This window comes from Hippocampus zosterae, chromosome 4 (assembly GCF_025434085.1).
Source record: "Hippocampus zosterae strain Florida chromosome 4, ASM2543408v3, whole genome shotgun sequence".
Lineage (NCBI taxonomy): Eukaryota > Metazoa > Chordata > Actinopteri > Syngnathiformes > Syngnathidae > Hippocampus > Hippocampus zosterae.
Genome location: NC_067454.1, coordinates 12,455,498 through 12,479,070, shown reverse-complemented (window position 1 = coordinate 12,479,070; position 23,573 = coordinate 12,455,498). Strand labels below are relative to the sequence as shown.

At 41.7% G+C, this 23,573-nt stretch overlaps 1 protein-coding gene across 2 annotated transcripts in view; it reads right to left on the bottom strand.

The window, feature by feature from the left end:
* LOC127599887 (CUB and sushi domain-containing protein 1-like) overlaps window positions 1-22,852 on the bottom strand; it is a 359,717-nt gene extending 336,865 nt beyond the window's left edge. For both annotated transcript variants that reach the window (XM_052064098.1, XM_052064099.1), the window contains exon 1: window positions 22,347-22,852. In XM_052064098.1, the coding sequence (XP_051920058.1) occupies window positions 22,347-22,482 (136 nt within the window). In that variant the 5' untranslated portion in view covers window positions 22,483-22,852. The remainder of the gene's footprint in view (window positions 1-22,346) is intronic.
* Between the last annotated feature and the right edge of the window lie 721 nt (window positions 22,853-23,573).

Below are 23,573 nucleotides of genomic sequence, written 5' to 3'. Positions count from 1 at the left end.
ACTCGGTGCAAACGCAGCTCTGTGAACTTGTGCGCTGTTGTGAAGTGTTTTGACTCGAGCACCAGCAGCCGCTTCTTGATCATGTCATGTGTGTTTGTGATACACCGAGGTTGCAGCTTGCAAAAAGGCAGAAGGGGGTGACATGATCGCCAGCGGTGCATGACTACATGCGGCTGATGTTTGGATATACTGACGACTAATCATCATGACCTCTGTGTAATGTCTGCAATTGTAAAGGTCACTCTCGATTATATCATTGCCTCTGCGAGAGGAGGGAGGATGGGAGATGATAGGGCAGAAGGGGTATATGGATATGAACACGGTCAGCTGTCTTTCGAGTCATACATTCGGTGAACAGGGGGGTTGTATTCATCTGCTTGAGAAGTCTGTAAAGGAGTTGTTGGCAAAAAAGAGAAGGGAATAAGATATTGAACAGTTTGGTTCTGATGCCCCCCCGTTGCTGAATCTCGCTTTGCGTGGATGATAAAATAAATGAGGTTTAAGAATGAGCCCTGTGAGAATAGAGGTTTGATATGCTCCATGTGGGCATGTGTTCTCACATGCTGGATGTTGGATCGATTTATTTTCTTTCTTTTTTTTTTTTTTTTTTAACGTGAGGCTCCTGATTTGATACAATGTGATATGAACTCATTTGAAGTAGCGGTTAAATTTGGAAACTGAACAATCTGTTGAAATTTAAAAAACGACTCTTCATCTATATGCTTGTATATATGCACTGCAAGGTCTGGCAGTCAGTTCAGGATGGAAGTAGGATCCCATCCATTTTGCCTTATGTGCTACCAGACATGATTCATCAACAACCGGTTAAACACAATGGACTCAATTCTTCAGGATGCATGAATTAGAATGCACATCCCTAGTTACGTAATCAATATCTCCGGTATGCATCACACATTCTAGTCCAAAACCCGTTTTCATGTTCAGGTCCAAATTGATGAATTGATTTTTGATGGTTAACAATGATGCCCATCATGTGAAATTTGATGCGTCTAATGTTAGAATCAACATGCTTCGGCACGCCTTAAAGCAATGACGCAACAAGGACTTGCTCGAGTCGGCAACTCGCAGAGGCCACAATTATTTAAGGTTCAACTGCTAACTAGATGACTGCAAAATAAATATTATATTATATATATATATATATATATATACATTTTAAAATAATTATAACACAGGAATTTTGGGGAGCATTTAGCACATGCATTGATTTCCATTACCGGTATTCACAATTTCATTGAGACATGCACTTTTTCTCTTGTATTTTCTACACTACCATCTAAAATAATTATGCAACATTATGACAGTTAAGTAGCATTTGATGTAAATAAGTCGAAATATCGATCAACAAAAGTCGAGCTCATCCCGAGGCGGAATACGTTAGGGTATTACTTGCTAACAGGTCTGGTTGAACCGCCCGTGTTGATCTTTCATACATATTCTATTTTCTTGAGTCTCTGTGGTTGGGCATCACTAATGTGCGGATGTTTTATTTCCACATTAAATTTTACTGAGTGATGGCTAAACGTTTTGGAAGGCGGAACAAATCACATGCTTCAGGTGCACCCAAATTACACTTGAATACTTGGATCTTGAGAAGTATATTTTTCTGATGATTCAAAATGCCTGCTACATTAAATCACCATCAACAAGTGAATGCGTGATTTTTATCTGCTAATGGCAGATATGCAGCCAAAGTAACCGATAACACAGATATCCAATGCATTAAAAAAAAAAAAAAGCACAAGTCGTAATTAGAGAGATAGCTAATCAAGTTGAATCGTAAATAACTTTGATTAAGAGATCAGTCAGGCACAGCAGATTGAGCAGATATCAAATTGGCTGCCAAGACAGACTTTGCAAATTGCCTCCCAGGTGAGACAATCTGGATTTCCCCTATGGAAGGGATGCATTTATCAACCTGGCCTCCTGTAAGGAAGATGAGTCTTGTCTAGGAATAGAAAAGCCGCGCTGTGCTAACAGTGTGACGCAAAAGCTTTTACCATCTAAGATGTATCATAGGAAAAAAAAAGTGTCAATTCTCTGGCTAGAGGTTCAGAATCACTATGAAGTCAGGATGTGAGGGGGGGTAGTGAATTGCTTTGATGATGTGTGTTTAACACGAGTAAGATGTGTGGCTACCAACTTTGACCAACGGAACGGGTGAAAGGAAAACGATAACTACCAAATAAACACTGCGGTGTGGCCTTCGAGGTTTAGAACAGTTATTGCTGTCAAAATGCCCCTTGTTCACACAAAGAGGAATGGGAAAAGCCATAGGAGGGCTAGTAAATAGTATCTCAGTGTCGGCATTAAGGAACGGATATTTGAACACAGTCCAGCGACACATGCGGACAGACGATAAAACAATACTAATAGGCATAGATAAAGTCACCTGTGGTGACCGAGTGAAACTCATTTTTGTGTTTCTGTGTGACTTTATTATACTACTGTCCGATGGCAAGGTCAGATCGAAAGCCACAAAGTACCTAAGTGTTGTATGTGCATGGAATGATGTATGTTGAATAGGGCTGACAAGAACTGTTTTTAATGTTAAATATGTTGTTGGATTGTTTTTTTTAAGGACATTTTTTTTGCAATAGTTTTGTCTTGTTAGAGGTTGTCATGAAGAAGTTTCCTGGTGTTGCTTGCATGAGAAATAAAAACGATTCCTGCCACGGTGCTGAGAGACAAAACACGGAGTGCTCAAATTGACATTTTCATATTGATAAAAAAAGAACAACAAATATTATTCCCCAAATGTCAAAACTACTATTGACTCAAACTTAACTTTCAGTCATAAACTGTCTCCAAAATCGATAGCTTTTCTCCAGGGCCAAAAATGATTACATTGAAGCAAATGAAAATTGAACAAAGCAATGTGAACACAAAAGTGGGAACGCATCGGCAACATGTACACATTTAAATTACATGAAGTTCCCACTCAAGTCATGATGTGTGGGATGCAACCCAACACCAAAGTTGAGAAACACAGTAAAGTGTATGTATTTTATGCATCATATCGGCTTGAGGAGTTCAGTGGCAAAATCATAAATGTATAAATAACTGGAACACCCCCCCCCAAAAAAAAAGAAACGACGAGGCTCCGACAGGACTTATTGGATTGTGACTTCATTATGTACCAAGAGACCACACGTGCTAATCTAACGAGTGACATATATAATTCAGCAGTACTGCAGAGCAGTTGGTGGGGAATAATGACATCTTCGCAAAGATTGGGCTCGTTGGTGTGCTGAGTCACCGCTGACAGATGATTTTTCCACACTGTTCTTCTCGTGCCATTTTGTGACCATGAATCCCAGGTAAAATGTCTACGCTCTAATTAATCACAACTTGCAGTCAAAGCACATTAGTGAGGACAGCAGGCATCAAAGCAAATCAATGGGACCGACACAAATGCGATTGCCTGTAACGTAAGGCCAAAATGAATACTCCGACGTCGGCACAACAAATATTCTGACACGAGAACAAGCCGATAGCGCAGGAAGGGACATTGGCAGAAAATGGCGTGAGATGTTAAAGAAAGTTCACGCCTATTTGGGAAAGGAAGAGAGAAAATTTGATGTTAGAGCAGGAGAGAGGAAGGAAGGAGAAAAAGGAGCAGCTGAAAAGGATGAGACCATGAGAGAAAGGAGGCCCAGTGAGAGGAAAAGCAGGGGGAGAACATTAAATCAGATGCGAGTGGAGGAAGTCATTTAGTTAAATTTAGTCATCGTTTAGAAACGACAGCTCAGCTCAGCACCAGATAGTGAATGCCACCGAATGCCTGCTGACATTCACATGGGGAAACAACGAGCGGAGAGTAGAAGGAAGGATGCGGAAGAGAAGTGGGAAGAGGAAAAGCGAAAAAGGAAAGGACGACAAGAAGAGAAGGCGAGGAGAGGACTCAAAGGTGAACCAGCAAATGGCAGAGAAGGGAAGGAAAGGAGGTAAGCAGAGGAAATGATATAAGGTGGGTGGAGAAGGGAATGAGAAAACCTGCAGAAGGAAGCAAGGAAGTGAAAAGTAGAAGAGAGGAAAGAGAAGGAAGAAGGGAAAAGAGGGAACGGAAAATTTGAGAGAGAATGAAAAGGAACGGACGCAAAGGAGATGAAAATGAGGGGATGTCAATTAGAGGAAAAGAGGAGAGCTGTGTGACTTCTCGCCGTTGAGTCTTAGTCAGGGGCGTGACGTCAGCTTTTTCACAGGATTGGTGTCAAATCTGGCCTCCCTCCTGTTTCCAGCACGGAAATGGGCCAGAGACTTTGTTCGAGAAAATGTCATTTCTCTTGTTGTTGATCACTCGAACAAATGATGACTGTTATCATCATGTAAGATCATTAAATCACACTTTTTGTCGACTACAGTTCAGCCCAGCCCTCTGTTATACACTCCTTTGTAATTTACACTGTGTTCCAAATTAGGATGCATATGATGTTCACTGACCTCAGTAGGCAATGCGATTTAGAGATTTTTTTTCCAATATATTTAAGTAACAGATATCTGAAAGCAAACAGTGCTGCAACACATGGAAACACGCCATATAACAATACTCACAGGCAAATATTCTTTGTCCTCTGCAAAGAACGACTAATACACCTGCCCTCCTGAGAAGTTAACAAGACAGCTCAGTCTCCAGTAAGAATGTCCGTCTTAGACCACCGCCAGGTGTCAAAGGCGCACACGAGAATGAGGCGCACAATTGAAAGTGAAAGGAAAAAGAGTTTCATGTTTTTTTTAGTTATGGCATGACTGTATGTTTTTAAAAGCGACATTATTGTGCTATTTTTCCTCATTAGAAAAACTACACGTTTTCATATTTTCTTTTTTTTTTGAATGCATTTATTTTTTTATGGAGGTGAAGGCTATTATCTTGAGCCACCACAGTAATTTGGCTCACGGCGCAGTTTTTGCTGAGAAACTCCTGTTAATAACGGCAGAAAATAAAACTGGAAAGAAACTACGCAAACACCTCATACAGCTCTTAATGCACAACGTCGAGAAAATTTATGCAAAGCCTAATGTAGAGGGCAATTTGTAAAACACTATTTCTCTGGTGAGCATGCGGGAGGACCTCCTGAGCACAGTTACAAATGACAAATCACATTTCCTCGAGAAAGAAAATGACTAGAAAGGGTATAAATACGACAGGGCAAATTACCTTTATTACGACATGTGGCCTAACCACTGTTGTAATTATGCTCGGGGCAAAGTGGGAAATCCCAGCAAAGAGCTGGCCATTCCATTACTAGCCGGTGTTGATGGACGCCTAATTTCAAGCGGACAAACCAAGCCACCAAGAGTGCCATTGCAGTTCTGGCAGACAGTTTGGTGCAAAGTAAAGAGTGTGACATTGGAGTGTGTCAGACTTTCCTGGTTATACTAATAGAACACGAAGAATGTTTCCGCTTTGAAATAATTATTGTGATGAAAACATTCAACCAGTATTTGCAGCTGAGGTTGTGTCACATATCGGGATGGAGCCATCAATATGAATAAATATGGACTGGATTTCGATATTGTTGCTTCAATCATCAGGCCTTTCAAAAAATAACTTTCAGAAATGCAATGAAAGCCAGAAACACAAGGTCACGTCAGGTTTTATGGATATAAACGCCAATTTAGAGGATATATGACCGTGACCGCGTCTTTTATGAATTCTCGGAATGTGCTCAACTACCATAGATGTAAAAACATGAAAATGTAATACAATATAAAGGCCAATTACAAATATGTGTATACAGTATGAAAAAAGATGATTTTATAAGACATGAAACAAAGAACGGTAGCGTTCCAACTTCATCTCCGAAAACATTCAGTCGAGGACAACTGGGAGAAACGAATGAAAACATTCAGACAGCGAATGAAAAGTGCCTTCTCCAGTTCAGGAAGTGCCGCACCGCAAAGCCGTTTACGATCACCTTTCAATGTGTTGGCCTTGAACTCTGCCATGATTTTGTTGCCATTACGAATGATTGTCGAAATCGCTGACTTTGCTTCGTCCGGGAGACTCCTAGTTTTCCAGGGTTCATTGTGACGAAGGCCTTTTCACTATTTTGTGGGAAAAATCTGGCTGTTATAAAGTTACGAAAATGTAAACGGGATACATTGAAAAGAGGTTCGAATGGAGAGAATTCAATTTATTCAGCAAAAAATAAATAAAAAGAATCAACAGATCAATTATTCCAATCATTTTTAGTTGCAGCCCTCATTGCTAGACTCTCCTGATAAGCTACCGGTATTTGTGCGCGGGTGTTGGTGCATGGAGTGTACATAAAGGTGCCGTAACCTGCCTTTGTCGCGAGCATCAGGCTGCAGCAAAGGCTAAGTCTTAGATAATGGCTTATTGTGTGCTTCTCCTCAACCATCAACAGATTAAGAAGCATGTAGACACACAGCGTTTGCCTCTCTCCCCATTTACCTCCCTCCTCATTTCTACTCCCACCTAATACCCCCCCCACACACACACACACTCCTCTTTACTCATTTTTCTTCTGAATAACTAGACTCATTCTTGAACATGGCATACACTTGAGCCTCTGCCCCCTCCCTCTAGACCACAGGTGTCAAAGTCAAGGCCCATGGGCCAGATATGGCCCGCTCCATCATTTTATGTGACCCGCGGAAGCATGTCAACTTCCATGAGGCACCAAAATTTCAAAATTGTCATCTACATAATGTCATAGTTATAGTGTTTGAACAGTCCATTATTCTTGACCTCTGATGTCAAAACTAGTTGTCCGTTTATTTGTTGTTTGCTGTGTATGTAATATGTGGAGGTGGTTAAGCATTTAAGATTAAGATATCCTTTATTTGTCTTCAGAAAGGAAAACGCTGGGTAGGGAGAGGGGAAAAAAACGCTCGAACCATCCTCTTCTGAGGATAATTTAAGTCCAGATTAAAAAAAGACCCTAGCACATAAATAAGCATATGACAGTTACAACAAGTCACAAGACATAACATGTAATAAGGGGGAGGATGAGTGGGAAGGGGGGCGGGGGGGGGGGTGCTCCCCACTGCCGTCCTGACCAGCTGCACGGACACACGTGCGCTCTGCAGATCGAACCACGTCACGGGGGAAAAAGAATCTGAGCGATGAAGACGGTGATAACAAGGATGTGTATGTGCGTGTGGTTGTCCAGTTATGTATGTGTATGCGTGTACAGGTTATAGCTGCTTCGTCGAGGTCTGCTCATCATGAAGACAGTCCCGGCTTATCAGTCCATGGCCGAGAAGGAGGAGGGTGATGGTGGGGGCCCTAGATTCCATGCTTACTTCCATCCAGGGGAAATGCCAGATAGCGATATTTGTTTTGGAGGGACGGCCGCCAACAATTTCAGACAGCCTTGAGTCCGTGGTCTGTATCTCTTCACTGGCGCCGATCAACCCGAATCCGAAAACTCTTTCCGCAGCGCGGATTCCAACTTCTCCATGTTGTTGTCGATCGCGCGGAGTCGCTCCAAAACCGCAACAATATTGCGGTTGAGCTCAGTCCCCGCTTGAGTCTGAGTGTTGGACATTCGCGCCAAACCATCCAGAATGACCGGCAGCCTCTTAACTTCCAATAAAGCCGCTCCCGTCGGTTGAATTTTGTGATAGAACAGAAAGCTGCCAACACCAAACAGCAGCATACCCGTTATCAAAAGGCCAATAATGTAGATGTCTTCCACATCTTCCACGGACAGTATTGCCAGGCACACCGGTCTCCACTTTCTCCATGGATCCAGGGCGTATCTGGCAGCAAATGTCCCCGGAGGGCAAGCAAGCTCCCCACTGGCTGCTCTTTCCGTCGAAAAAATTGTGTCGATTGCATAGAGAGAACAGCCACCTAATTCCATGGTTAGTTATTCGGATGAAAATACGGTAGGAGGCTAGGAAAAAGTTAGACAAAGACAGCACAAAGACTAAGTGGCGAGCAGGGAAAGGGTGCGGGGTGGGGGAAGGAGCTGTGCAAAAAGCGTCCGCCTTCGTCGAGAGCCAAGCAGAAAGGTAGGGTTTAACAAAATTCACAGTCATAACGGCCCTCCGAGGAAAACCGTAACAAGTGACAAAAATGAGTTGGACACCCCTGCTTTAGACTATATCGTTCATAAATATCTCTGCTCCAGCCTCCACTCCCCAGACGTCATATTCTCTCTTCTCAATGCTACAAACACATGGAAAGTGCCGTTTTTAGCCAAAGTAGTGCCCCTCCCAACACACTCACATGCACGCACACACACACACACACACACACACACACACACACACGATTGACTCTCTCTCTCTCTCTCTCCAGGCCTCACTCACTGTTCATAGTCACCGGAGCATTTTTTATTATTTTTTTTTGGGCCAGTGACATCTGACATTTAGACGAGGAGAAACTGAAGAGGAGGAAATGACAGCTGAAAGTCATAATGAAACAACGGCTAAGGCAAATGTAAAGACGGGGTGCAGTGAAAAGTGGTAGGGAGGCGGCTTGAGATGACAGACAGGGGGGACAATTTTTGGATGGAGGGAGAGGGAAAAAAAAGCACCGACATGGAGGTGGAGGACACAAGGAGGGAATGAAGAGACCGACGTTGAGGGTGTACATAGAGGGCAAATTGTGACAGGAGAGTTATTTCACTACTCATACAGACATCTCAATGAAAATGCCAACAGCCTAATCAAAGGACTGGAAAGAGCAGAGAGAGAGAGAAGGGGAGAGAGACGTTGCCGGGTGCAGGCGGGGAGAAGAATGAGTCGGAGTGAGGAAGAGGAGGACGTTTACGAGAGGGGAAGTACAAGAAAGGATGAAGTGTCGGGCAGACATCGACAAGGAGGTAGAAAAGAGTCATTAAGAGAGAGAGAAAGGACAACTGGGAGAAATGAATGAAAACATGAGGAAGGGTAAGTCATGAAGGGAAAAGTTGAGAAAATAGATGATTTAAAAACAGTGACGGGCAGAATGTAACAGAGGTGAGAAAGAGAAGTGTCTCTTTCAAGAGGGGTTGCTTTTAATTGAAGAGCCCGCAAATTGCAAGGAAACACGTACACACACACACACACACGCACGCTCTCACACAGGGTACAGCTCTCCTGTTGTCCGTTTTCAGGAACTCAGGAACAACGTATGAAAAGAGAAGCACACAATTACCTTCAAAGTACTTAGCTGCTTCAGTTTATCACCGTCATAGTGCAATCTCCAATCATGTACTTTTATCACCTTTCTGATGGCTGACTTTTATTTCATGTTGGCGTCATTACTCTGCCCTTGTCTCAGGATTGTTTTATGTACAACGTATTTGTTAACGTTCTTTTATGGTTATCGTGAGTGTCATAGTTTGTCATTCCATACTGTGTTTGCCAAGTAATGTCAAGAAAAATGCTCCAAGAATAACTTTGGTTTAGAGCAATTATGTGCCTGCGTCAGCATGTTGTATTTTGCGCACACACAAAAAAAAATTGGCTCCATTAATTGTTAATGTCAACTATCAAGGAAATTGTGATTAAAAGGTGTTAGGCAAATTATTTTAAATGAGTCAGTCATAAAGTTATTGTTTAAAATACTGAATCTCTAAATTATACCGATAACATGTCACTTTTGAGTTACTTTCAGCAAAGCAAGCACACAACTGTCGGTGGTTTAAAACAATACAAACACAAAATTACGAATGACATGATTTGGTTTTTTTCACGGCCAACTTCTGACTTCCTCAATTTATGATGCTGCTATAATGACTGACCTGTAACTGGACTAATGATTGTGTTAGCGGAGAGTCACCATCTTACCAATGACAGCATTGGATGGCATACGGTGCAGGAAGGCCCGACGAATACAGATCACAGTAGTCGAATTCACGCTGACCGATGTTCTCAAAAATACGAGCCAGACACTTTTAACAGATCCCAATTGGCAAAATGCATTGTAGTCTGTGTTACTGATATTGTAATGGCTGGACTTTTGCACAACTTTTATCGACATATTTCTTCATTCCAACAAAAATTAATCCAATACTAAAATGAGCCCCAGCAGTGGTAAAAATTGCTCTGTCTTTTTATTATCTTACGTCATGCAAGAATAATGTTTAGGTTTAGCAAATGCTCTATTATATATTGTTTGTTGCCAAGGTACTTGTTTCATGGATCGATCCACTTTTTCTCCTTTGTGTTTGTAATTACAGTTTTGTGAAAGCAAATCACAGTGAGCTTCTCATTCCGAAACAATGGGTTTGAGAAAGGCAGCGAGTGTGTTATTTGGCCGTCACACGTCAGACTGTAGTCAGCATCATTTAGATTTAACGGCCAGTAAAGGACAAAGCAACAAAGTGTTTGTCTGAGCTCTAGATTGGAGGCTGTGTTTTGTTTGTTGTTTTTGTTGTTTTTTTTTTTGTGCGTATGTATCCAGGCATTTTCTGCACAGGCTTTTTGGCCTTTTGATAATAAGACAACTGTTGAGAAATACACAGGTGGGGGTGTGAATGAATGACTCTTTTACAATATGTTCTTTTTCTAACAAATCGAGAAACTGTCGCTGCCTCCGTCTTCATCTCTTCCTTAACCATGTGCCCGCATGCATTACCTGCCTCTCTCCCGTGCTCCATCATCTTTGACAGGGTGATAATGCTCAGGCTTTAGACACCAGCAGGGCATGAAAACCCCAAAAAGCTTCAATTATATCCGATATTACTTAAAAAAAAAAAAAGTATTCTCCACCACATATCCATCAATCCATGTTGACAGTTTATCCTATTCAGGGTCATGGGCGACCTGGAGCCTACTGTATGTCCGTTGACTTAGGGTGAGAGGTGAGGTACACCCTGGACTGGTCACAAGGCACAAAGACGAACAAACACCGATGCGCATTAATAGTCAAATTCACACATTTCAGTCTTCAATTAACATAGCACGCATTCTTTTACAGTAAGTTTTATTTTCAACATCTATAATAAATTTCACAGAATTATGTCAAACTTGACAGAAATACAGTTCACCCCTATTCATTGCAAGCGACACACTCCAGACCACTCACGTTAGGTGAAAAATCAACGAGAGATTTGTTTTATTCCTATATAGTTTTACCCAGATCCCGCGTGCTTCAAATACATGTTATAAAAAAACATTTTGAAGTATTATTTGCCACCAGTTGTCATGCTATGACAGTCAAGAAATTGGATAGAAATCATTTAACAAGACTAAGGAAAAGTTAGCTTGATGTGAAATCTTTAAACAACTGCTCCCAGAACACACACGAGCAGCAACACATACAAAGTACCAAGGGAGCACAAAACAAAAAATAAATTGAACATTCCATGTTTCAAGAACAGATTGTTCAACCAAACCATATTATAACATGGTATAACATCTGTGAGCTTTTTGCTAATATATGATGCGCAATGCAGGAGACAGACTAATAGCAATTAGCATCGATTTTACGGTAATGATAACCCTTCAAAATGACTGCTACTTTACCACATGAGGCACATACAATAATACCCCCAGGCATACCGTTTCTTTGATCTGGGGGAACAACTTTTGTTATTGTTTGGTTACTGCAATCTTAGTTGGGGAGAATTACGCTGCATCTCTTTCAGTGCTGCCCTGCATGTGGTACTACACTGAAGGAACGGAAGTCTAATTTTGGACTTACCTGTGCACTGAATTGTAAAAACTCCTAAGAATGGTTCCCTTAAAAATCAATGCTTTAGAGTAAAGGTGTCAAACTCAGGGTTTATTTGGGTTCACAGTCAAGGACCCTCTGAAGAGAACCACAACTACGATGTGCATCTGACAAAAATTGGTTTGACGCCCTGCTTTAGAAAGTTCTCAGTACATTAACTTCAAACAAACACTTTAAGAACTTTAGTGTGCAAAGTACATTTCCTTGAATTTTGAAACCTTAAAATTCAGTTCAGAACATTATTGTAAACATAAGTTAAACTAATTTTCTCAATTGTCTCTCCTAAATAGGCAAATCCCTGTCTTAGTCAGGTACCCAGTCTGTAACATGAGCAATTCAGTCAGCAGGTCGGTCAATCATCTTAACAACATGTCCATCATTTAGTCAGTAAATCTGCTGAAATCCGGACACTCAGGCAGCCTGCAAGCTCTTTCTCTTGCCGATAGGACTCCACTGCTGCTGCTCATCGTTCCACAGGACCTTTTTCAGCAGAGCAGTTTTTAAGCTAGCATCTATTAACACCCTCCTGCGTTCTCCCCGTCTCCATCTCTCCCACTCTGACTATCTCAGTCATACCCTCGTGCCCTCCTTCATTTTGGGTATGTCTGTTGTTATTTTTTTTTCTTTTTTTTTTTGTTTTTGGGCTGTGTCTTGTGTCCGTTTAAGACTGCTAGCGACCATTATCGATCATTAAAAATGGATCAAGTATGAACGGCGCTCCTAGAAACGATTGCCTGTGGCTTGTACATTTATATGGAGATGTACATTACGCACACACATGTTGAGTTCACAAACAACACCACTGCTAATGTAGACATGCATTAAAAATGACTATATAAAACCTCCAACAATAAACACTTTTTGCACGCGAGTAATACAGACTGCAGAAAGCTCTCCTGAGAGTACAATGTGTTCTATATGGACGGGCAGGTACATCTTCTTGATCATCTGCAGGGAACATCTATTTCAATAGGATGCTCTGAACTTCTGTTTTGATCATATTTTGTCAACTTTCTCTTCATTTTTTTCTTCAGCCAGCAAACCAGTTGAGAGTGAATCAAACGCGCCTCTGTCTGTCGTAACCAGGTACTGCACTCCATTTTGTCTCAAGGGCTTCGAGACATGATTCGCCTAAAGGGCAACTTCATCCTCCATTGTACTCTCAGCTTGTTTGTGCACACAAGCAGCAAAGAAATACACCCCACGTCATCTACATGGAGTTGTGAATGAACATTTTTGGAAGACAAACACACAACACTCACGTAAGCCAATTCCAACTTGTAGCATGACATGAATCCGACACACGGCTTGTACGGCTACATCTTGCATGGATGAGCTCAAAGCACAAGATGTGTGTAAAGCTTGCACATGGTCGTTTACACACACAAAAGAGCAGTCAAGCATCAAACAATCCTGTAACTATTCCCTTTCAAAACACACAGACAGATCTAACCCTGACCTCAAGCACTTTGCCTTTGAAGATCGAGGCAAACGCTGACGCTTGCACAATGCCTGTCCTTGAAATGATTCATCGTCTGTCAAATTCTCAACCTTTTTTTTGGCAAAGAACACTAACAACACATTTTGTAATACAGTGAAGTTGATAGTGAGCGACAGCTGCATTAAAATATCAACAATTCTGATAAGTGGACTCCAAAGATTTAGAAAAAAAAGTGGACAAATTAACTCCATTAGTGGACGGAAGGTGCTTGTCAATGACCGGCAAGCTAGAGATGCTCAGGAACAATAGGAATCTTCCACAAACCTGGAGTGTAATAATTACTGTTGCTCCATGTATTTTCATCTGCATGTTTCACCGTCTCGCTTTCTCTCCAAAATCACAATAATGGATGAAAGAAAGTAGCTTCTGCTGCAGCTGACTCATTGCTTTGAAATGGAAATGTAACTTATTGCCTCCATATGTGAAGTGTAGACACACACGCACGTACACACGCACGTACACACACACACACACACACACACACACACGCACACGCACACGCACACGCACAAAACGGAGGTGTGCTGAAAGAGTCTCACTCCTACATATACACGCACACACGCACGCACACAATGCCCTTAAACCATGGGACTAAGTGCGGGAAAAGCTAAAATAACACTAATGTGACATTAACAGACACATTAGCCTGCTTAATGTTAGCCCGCGAGCAGGCCATTACCCTACAGCTTACACAAAATGCCGCACTAACAAAGAGCGGAAGCAAGACACGGCTAAAGGAGCAAAAGTGCTTCATGAACAAGCACATCAGCCCCCTCGCCTTCAGCTGCACTAAACACTCACATTCAAAGCTGCAAGGTGATACCGTTATACAGCAAATCACATGCGAAATGGATCGAAAGTATCTTTTGGCAAAGCACTGATTCCCTATCGCGTCCCAGCAGCTAACCCCGCACGCTCATCACTTGATCAGAAACTACCAAATTACTTTCATCTGTGTTACTTTAGCTAGCTAGCCCGAGGACAAGTCACAGCGGCGGACCGCTGTATGTTAATGACGGTATCTTTTAGAATGGCTGACCTCATCGACAGTTAGGGTTGTCACTTGTGTGCAAATTACGGTACTTAGCACCTTTGCACATTATGAAACAGATACGCCAATGACTGCATCAGATAAGATACCAAAGTCTTACAAGTGTGTGCAGTAGCACCAGTTTTGAACAAACTCGCACATTTTCTTTGCCGATACACAGAATTCCCTTCTTCAAGGGTGTTTCTGTTGGTTGTGTGCCAATGTTGACATGAACATGTTCTGGTTTTATGCTATGTATATATTTTTGCAGTGAGAATTCAAACATATGACAACAAATGCACAAGGATGCACACAGGATAATGCATGTCACACATGAGAACAAGGTATGCCCCGAGACGTCATTTGAATTGGATTTTCTTATGTATTCCAGTATACCCTTGGATTAAAGCACAAACAGGGAGAAGTTGGTCTAACTATTGGGGAAATTGCTCAATTTTATGAATCTTTAACAAAACTGTAATTGATTAAGCACCATTTAAGATGGACGTTCGTTTAACACATTCACACCCGTACCTGTAGATGGTACGGGTGAAGCTTACTGTCAAACTAAACATAAAACAAAGATAATTACACTTTTTGCGCCCATCTGCTATACAATGGAAAACATCATAGCCGCACGGGCTAACAATTAGCCACTACATGGCAGTGTTGTTGACAACCCTTTCAGCAACCCATATCTGAACACAAACGGTGCAGCAGGTTACACATGCACACAGTATAAGAATACTTGCAAACATAATCTTTATACTCTGTGAGGAATGACGAATACCAGTGCCGTTCTGATGAGCTGAGAGAGGAGAGACGTCTCACTGAACAATACATCCGTATTTTAATGGGTGGATGGATTATAGTATTGCCCCCCATAGCTAAGGCATGCACACCAGAGGGAGCAGCACAATATCCATTGAATTGAGGCAAAAAAGTGACAAAAACTATTCAGTTTCTCCTTATCATTTTCTTATTTGGATTATTTTAAATTATGCCATGACTAGTTGTTTTCACATTAGTATAAAGTATTATTTGGTACTATTTATCTCTTTAAACCCACACTACAAACAATTTACTGCCCACAACAGCACTGAATGGCCACTTGATTCATTTTTTTTTTAAGTGTGGGGGGGTGTTTGTTTTTTCGGGTTGAGAGAAAACAAACGCACCACACAATTACAGTAAATGCTTTGATTACTAAATATATTGTCGACGATTTTGATTGTCGATTTTGTTCATCATGGCCGTGATTAATCACATAATCTTGACATGGATCTGTGTGGCCTCCGAGTAGCACCGATCAAATATGTTGGTACCCTCCGGCATTTAAATTGCACATCCCCGCCTTAAAGCACAGAACAAAATTGAAAACTCAAAACAATAAGACGTAGAAAATAATGACTGGAGTGCCAAGTAGCAAAGCAGCCAGTTAATATATTGTACCCATATTCACATTCAAAAGTCAAAATTATAATTAAATGTGATACTGAAAAAACATAGACATGGGATACTGACAATGTCAACAGTTGTATCTGCACACTAAAGTGGATCAGACATGGGATGCTTATTTATTCAAGTATATATTTCTTAATTTATTTGCATCTGATAACTCAGCAATTAATTAAGATGGATATAAACAGATAAATTAGATTCATGCATACATCGACAGACAGACTTGAGCGCATTACATTTTGTCGATCATAAACAATACCTTTACATCACTATTTTGAAGCAAGTGTCTTAATTAAATGTATGACTCAATGCAGCTGCATAATTTATGGGCAAGCGTTCGACTCCACTCATCTACAAACAGCACGATTGATTAATTGCCTCATCAAATCTCGTTGGTTTGCTGGACACAATATAATTCACGCTCGCTTTATTTCAATTTCAATGTAAAGTAGTTAAACGCATTTTTGCGAACCTGCCACGCTTTCCACTCTGACGATGCCGCAAGTTCAGTGTTAGTTTGCTGTACGTTTTCAGCTTGCCGTGACTCTCAGCAAAACGTTTCAACATCTCTCTTCGCGTCACTTTTTCCTCGGCAAGCTTCAGATGAGCGAGGAAGCTTGTGGCGTTTTCGAACGTCGCTCGCGAGTATAACACTGGACAACGCAGACAGCATGTCAGCAAAAACATTTTTATTATTAGTGACTATTATACAAGCCGGTGACATCCACCAAAAGTACAAAGTACCATTTCTTCTTAGCGGGATTTATTGCAGCCATCATCAACACTGAAGTGGAAATGATGGCACTTGCTTTACTAGAATTGGAAAAATACACCATAGCTGTTGATGTTCTGGAGCAATTTGTCAAATTGAATTTGGATATTAGTTTTCATGGCTATCTTGTAGCCACACGGAGCAATCTTTCATTATGAACGCCTATCGAGAGGTTCATTTCATGCTTATTTTTAGAGCTGGCTGAGTAATCCTGTGTTATGAAATAACCCGCCGCTCCCACCACAGCGAGGCGTCTGCACCAAAAAGCAACAGAGAAACGCCAACAAACTGCAGTGTCAAAGAAGCGACATTCAAAAGCTTGCCATCCATCATACGACAACTTTGAGGGTCTTGATGTTTGCTTGCAATTTGCAGCTCGCCAGACGTACATGTGGGACTTTGGAGGAGACTTTTATTTTGATGCTGGAGGTATGCAGAAATTGCTTTGAGGCAAAACAATCACACGAGCTAGCCCCAACTGGACTCCGTACTTCCTGTTAAATTTCAGTGATTACGAGAATCCAATAGGCATGGGCGCAATAACCGATTAGTTGATTAATTGTTGATTTATGAGTTGAGAGTTCTGATGAATGCAGTTGATAAATTGCATCAAACCTGCATTTGCCATCAGACCATCAACAAGATTCCTGAAGCACCTGAGTTTGTGATTCCTAATTGTGCTGTTCATGGACTAGATGAGGATGGATATTCAGCCTAAGGCCATTTCCCAGTGTTGTCTTTGTTTTTTTTATATTTTGAGGTGTCACAATAGCAAACAATATGAACGTTAAAGCCACATGATTCTGTTCCCCCCCAAAAAATGTAAAAAGCTAATTTCTCTGCTTTATGGTCACTAACTGGTTTTTTTTTTAGGAGAAATGTTTTCATGCCAATTACCTATGAATGGTGAAAGAGGGAAGTCTGTTATTTCTTTTGGTCAGTTCGGTGCTTATATTGTCAAAGAACACAATATTCTGTCGGTCTTGAAACATCCGTCGAAATGCTCGATAACATCTGGCAATCCAGGAAGCTCGGCTTTGAAAATGGCTGGCAAAGAATGGCTGAACGGGGTAAAGCAAGTTGAGAAATTGAACCAAGCAGACTATCACTTTTGCAGACTTCCATTTTTTTCCTTCTCGTCTACTCAATGCAACTTTGAGTAGTTGTGAAAGCGCGATTCAACGCACATGTATTGTTGTTGTTATGTATTATTTATTATTATTCTTATTATTAATTTAGACCAATTAGAGTAGGGGTGTCGAACTCATTTCACATGGTTTGGCCACATACGGCCTCGGTAGATGTCAAGTGGGCCGGACCATTAAAATGATACCATACTTTGCTATAAATAACCAAAACAATATGTCCTTCCTTTGTTTTGGTATAAAGAAGCACAAGAACATTAGGAAAATGTTGACATTTAATGAACATATCTTTTACAAAACATTTCATGAAGCACCTTACATTTCCTTCGACAAATGTGCAATTTACTTTTATCATTCACATATACGCATTGGAACCGATCCCAAACTTTAACAAGTACCGGTAATTGGTATTGAAAAATATAGTAATGCACTTGAAGATTATACAATTTACACGTGCATATAAAATCTAAATGTAATCCCTGCCTACACCTTACAAACCAAGGAGAGTGCTATCAAATGTGTAAATCTGAGAATGCCATTTATAGCGTCTGCTGTCATTGGTCTGTCTCAGTGACAGACTGAGATTGCTGTTGTCTTCTCTGATCAAAACAGTGTCCCCGAGCGGATACTCAATGAATTGCACTTTATTAAAAATATTAATTCTGTGTCTTTTATGCATTTTTTTTTCACTTTTAAATTATCCCGCGGGCCTGATTGAACCTCCTTGTGGGCCAATTCCGCCCCACGGGCCGTATGTTTGACACCACTGCTACACAATCATCTCGCGGGCCGGATTAAACTCCTTTGCGGGCCGGAATCGGCCCGCACGTTTCACACCACTGAATTAGAGTATCTTTTATTTTATTATCATGGATTGCAATATGCAACTAGATGTAATGTACACAATCCTCAAGCCTTGGAGTTGAAGTTCAAAAATTTGATTTTCACCAACTCTTATCAGCACGACACATTCCACTCCTACATTCAACATCATAATATGTTGATGATATGCAGTTGTTGGGTTTCAGTTCACAGATACACAACATAATCTGCCAGCTGTCAACAGCACTGACGGCCTTAAACATTTGTACCATGACAACAATATCAACGGACGTGAGAGGAAATATTTCCTGACAAATCAGACATATAAATTCAGGATGGACAGCGTTATGATGTCATTATTTAATTCCAGACATTGCTAGCATAACAGCACAAGATGGAAAAGTCGTTTGTGATTAATCGCGTCTGCTGAGGAATACATTTTCATTTTCTCCTTCACTTTGTCTGTGGCTCCGTCCCAATCTCTCTTGCTCGCATTCTTCTTCTCGCTCGCTTTGTCTTCACACAAACACACTCTCGCCTCCCTCCACCATCTCATCCTACGTTATAATCTACTGTATGTAGGCCAAGGCTCTTTTAAAACTTCTGTCAAAGCACCCTCTCATTTGAAAGCCAGCATGAAGCTGCAATATGTTTGAGAGAGCCATTCATCATTGCATGCAAAAAGTTTCCTACAATTAGTGTATATCATATTTTGTGTATATGTGTATATAATCATCTGAACCAGTTTATCCTTACAAGGGTCGCAGGCATGCTGGAGCCTATCCCAGCTGTCTTCGGGCAGTCGGCGGGGTACACCCTGAACCGGTTGCCAGCTAATCGCCGTTCTGTTTTTTTATTTTAATTAAATCAAAATAATACATATTACATTATCTTTGTTAGCACCATGATCTTATAAGGCTGTATTTGACTGGGATACACAAATTCTGGTGGTTGGAAGGGGGCGTGTCCAGTTACTTCCATTTCAAGGATGACACAGGTTTGTTATCCTAGAATATAAAAACGTTGGTTTCCATGTGTGTAATGTTACAAGCTTTGGATATACTATGAGTTGGACATGACAGAACTGCTGATAGGAGTTCACTGCACACTTACATCTTATTGGTAAGTAGGAGACAAACACCTTGTCCAGAGTGTGAGAGCTGTCCGCCACGTAATCTGGCACCACAACGACTTTGTCATAACAAATGGACATATCCATTTGAATGGATCTCGAATATTGAATCCATACATCAAATGAGACTAGATGTGCTTTTCACAAGAAGTCTGCCTCATTAATAGTTAATCTGAGGACATGGAGTGATGCAAACATTCCTCCATATTGTCTCGCTGTAGCCGTGTGTGTTGACTGAAGTTCCTTTTAATTCAGTTGTCTTCTCATCGACAGGAACAGTGTTTCCCATGTGTTAAATTAGTATACCAGTGGAGCTACACACGGGGGGTCACTACAGTGTCTTGTAGTTTGACATTGATTCAGTGTCAGCTAATTGTGTATTGGCATTGTTGGTTTTCACCTTAAATTAGCAAGTCGTGTGTGCGCGTTTGGAGAAGCTTGATATGACATAAAACTACCGTTTTTATGGTTTTTAAACTTGTCTTAACACCCATTTTTATTCTATGGCTTTAAATGCAGCATGAGACTTTGCTGTGTTCTTTTAGTAATAATTTACAGTTTTAACTGTCAATGCTATTGTATGACTAATATTTACTTGTATGCAGCACTGGATGTTTTTAAAGTCCTCTATAAATGAGTTGAGTATTAGTAAGGCAGGGACAGATGTAGTGTTACAGTGTACCTCCTTTTTAAGATAACAACTGAAAAAAATATATAATAACCCGCATAATTATGTCACTATTATATGAATTATCGTAATCAATTTTGACATTTGATAATTTCTTATTCCCGCATTTTAATGTCACCAAGATTGTTACAGTTTCGTGACTTTTCATAACATTTTAAATGACATTTTCAGAAGATCAATAATTAGTTGCGTCTTTGAATTTAAAGTGCATCATCCACATTTAAAGGTGGCATCCATCTGGGGTTTGCGGACACACAAAATAAATTATTGCCAACCCCCTTCTGCCTTTCCAGATGTCTGTTTGCCCTTTATTTAAGTCCATTCCTTGGTGTGTAGCTCTTAAATAAGTCAGTGAAGATGATGATCTACTGCAGAATAGTGCAATGAATTGAGTTCACTTTTGTTTTTTTGTCGTATGTTCAAATATAAAACATTATCTGACCATCTTATTTGTTCAGCTTGGCAATGTTGGTGGTGGGGGTGGGGGGGTCAGTGAAGGGAAATATGTGCATAGACTGGAGATGAATCACAGATGACCGGATGGCAGAAGTTGCTTAATTCCTAAACCGCTTAAACGAATCGGCAACATGATTGTCAATATGTCCATTTCATACATGCAGTGATGTGTCTCTGCAAGTCAAGCATTAGCACCCTCTAGGCTGGTGGACCAGGCGCACACCAATCTAGTGCTGAGCCACTGTAGTTGTTGCCGCACATGCAGTCGGAACACGTCAGTGTTGGTTATTTACTCCATGAAATTGCAGTGATATATTGCCTTTATTTTGGAGGGTTGCTTTTTACTGAAATACTTCCAGTATATCAGAATGTTGGAATTTTTTGGTCCAGATTTTCAGATTTCAGTCTACGTTTCTGGGCCATGTAACCTCTTTTTATATTAACAATGGGACCGGTTCGTGACCATTCAGATTTGAAATTGGTCCTAATAAGGCCAGAGTGTCTGACCTCGATGACATCATCTTTTTTTCCTTCCTCTGAGTAATTGGTCAGGGGAAATGTTACAGCCAACTTTGACTTTGTACAGTCAATAATTAGCATCCCTTTTGAGTGTGATGTGTTTATTTTGATGTGTGTTTGTTTTTTTGTCATTGTGGATAAATACTGATTCTGAACTCCTCCGGACGTACGTGGCACAGTTGCATGCTCTTATTTTGTGGTTTTGTATCGTATTGATGGTTACTATAATTGCAAGGAGATTTTGGAGGTATTAAGAGGTGGATTAAAACTGAGTGAATCCCCACTGACCAAGAAACAAGGCATCCTGTTTGTTGTGTCACTCTGAAAAGCAGAAGGGATGATAATTGTACCGCTCTTACTGCATCCCAACAAAATGCACAGTTAGTCTCTTCAAACCATTTTACTTCCACATTGCATGCATGTCAGAGCATATGTAGTTAAAAATAACACACAAGCTAACTCAGCATCAAGACACAGGTATATAAAACCGCTGCTCCTATACTGGCAAGCGGTTGTGCATCCGTGTGAAAGAGGCTGACAGTGACAGGCATGGAGTTGGCGAGGCACAGGACAGAGAAGCCATTGACGAAGACAAGTCAGCTCCCTGCACCAAAAGAAGAATGTTAACACTTTACTCCCACTGAGCTGCATCCATGTTGGTCACCAACTTCCCACAAGCGCGACAAGCAAGCAGCGTCACCGCTGCAGGCCTGCAGACGCGAAGCATCCAGCCCCTTTCAGGGAATCTGCGCAGCAACAGAGACAAACTCCGAGAACATGACAACCAACTTTCCCTTGGAGTGAAAGTTTGACTCTCGTATATGATAAAATGAGATGCCCCCCATCACAGCCCCAGAGCTGAGGTGCACATTTGGGGTAACGGCACGGAATGAGGGCTGAAGTCTTCAATGATTCATTTTTGAACTACTTTGATGCAATTAAGGCGAATCTGACTTCAGCCCTGTTGAGCACTGCACAACCACACACACAGGCACACACACAGGCACACACACACACACATTTCTAAGCATGTACATGTTTTTTGGGAGGGGGACTCGCTATGCAGAAGAAGCACGCACAGAAGTTAGGCACGATCTCACGTTTACTTGTGCCGTCCGATTATTTAACCACTCACACATACACAGACACTTAAGAACTCACCCCCGGAGGAGGAGAAATCCCCAATGAGGAGCCCCGTCAGGAGGAGAAGTGAGAGGTCGAGTCTTAGTCGGGCCATTTTCCTCACCATCAGCCTCCTCCGCTTCACCACCATCATTGGCATCTCCAAATCCGTCATGTTGCCGTTTAATAAATCCGAGCTGGCTGCAAGCCTTCCCCCCACCTTGCCGCTCTGCTTGGCTCAAGGGAGCGGAGGGGGGTTAAAGATGACAGCCGCCCCCCCTCCTCCTTTTCTTCTTGCGTTGTTATATGTTTTCAAAAAGCGAAATAAAACACTAAACAAAAAAATAACGCCAGCCGAGGATCAATCGCGGCTATTCCAGGCGCACATGTCCATGTTGGATGAGCAGCGTCGGGCTGGCGGAGGCAGCGCGCAGCTGGTGTGAGATGTCATAGCAGAGGAGGAGGAGGGATGGAGTGGCTCAGTGAAGGTGAGGAGAGGAGAACGGAGGAGAGAAATGATGCTCGCTAGGTCCTCACAGCACACTGAGCAGCAACGACTGAGAGGCAGGAGAGAGAGGGCAAGTGATAGAGCGAGAAAAAGAGAGAAAGTGAGCGCGAGTGAGACAGAGAGGGAAGGAGGGAGTAAAGAGACCTTTCACGCAAACATACATTTAAATGAAATATACAGTCATGCAAGTGTGAACCGTGTCTGAAATGTTCCACGACTGGTGTCACAAAATTTCAAACCCAAACTACAAATTTTCTCTCTCAAGGTGGGTCAGACAAACGACCGGCATGTCTGCAAAGAGACCCCTGCAGCATTTTGATTCAGTGCGCAAGCAGTCGTGGCAGCTCGTGGCTGCTTACGATGCCCTGAGCACCTGACAGTTCCTGATCAAGAAGGACATAGCCATCCATGCTGGAGCTACATCCTTGCCAGGGGCAGGTCACAGTAGAAGCTCTGTCATTGCCTGGGGCGTCATATTACAGACCTTTCTTCAAAGTATATGATCGCTCGATCCCAGCAGGATGCCCCTTCCACATGCGTGATAATCTATTATTGATTCGCCGATCGACGTGCATCTAATACATTGATGTCGAGCGCGCGGTTGGGAGAGCGGTGGCCGCGGTGGCTGCGAAGTACCCTGAAAGAATCCAGGAGTGCATGTAGGTATGGCAAAGAACGCTGGGAAAGTGTGTCAGACTCCAGGGGAATTACTTCCCCCATAGTTAGCAACTGCAACAAGAGTAACAGGCGAAAGTAAT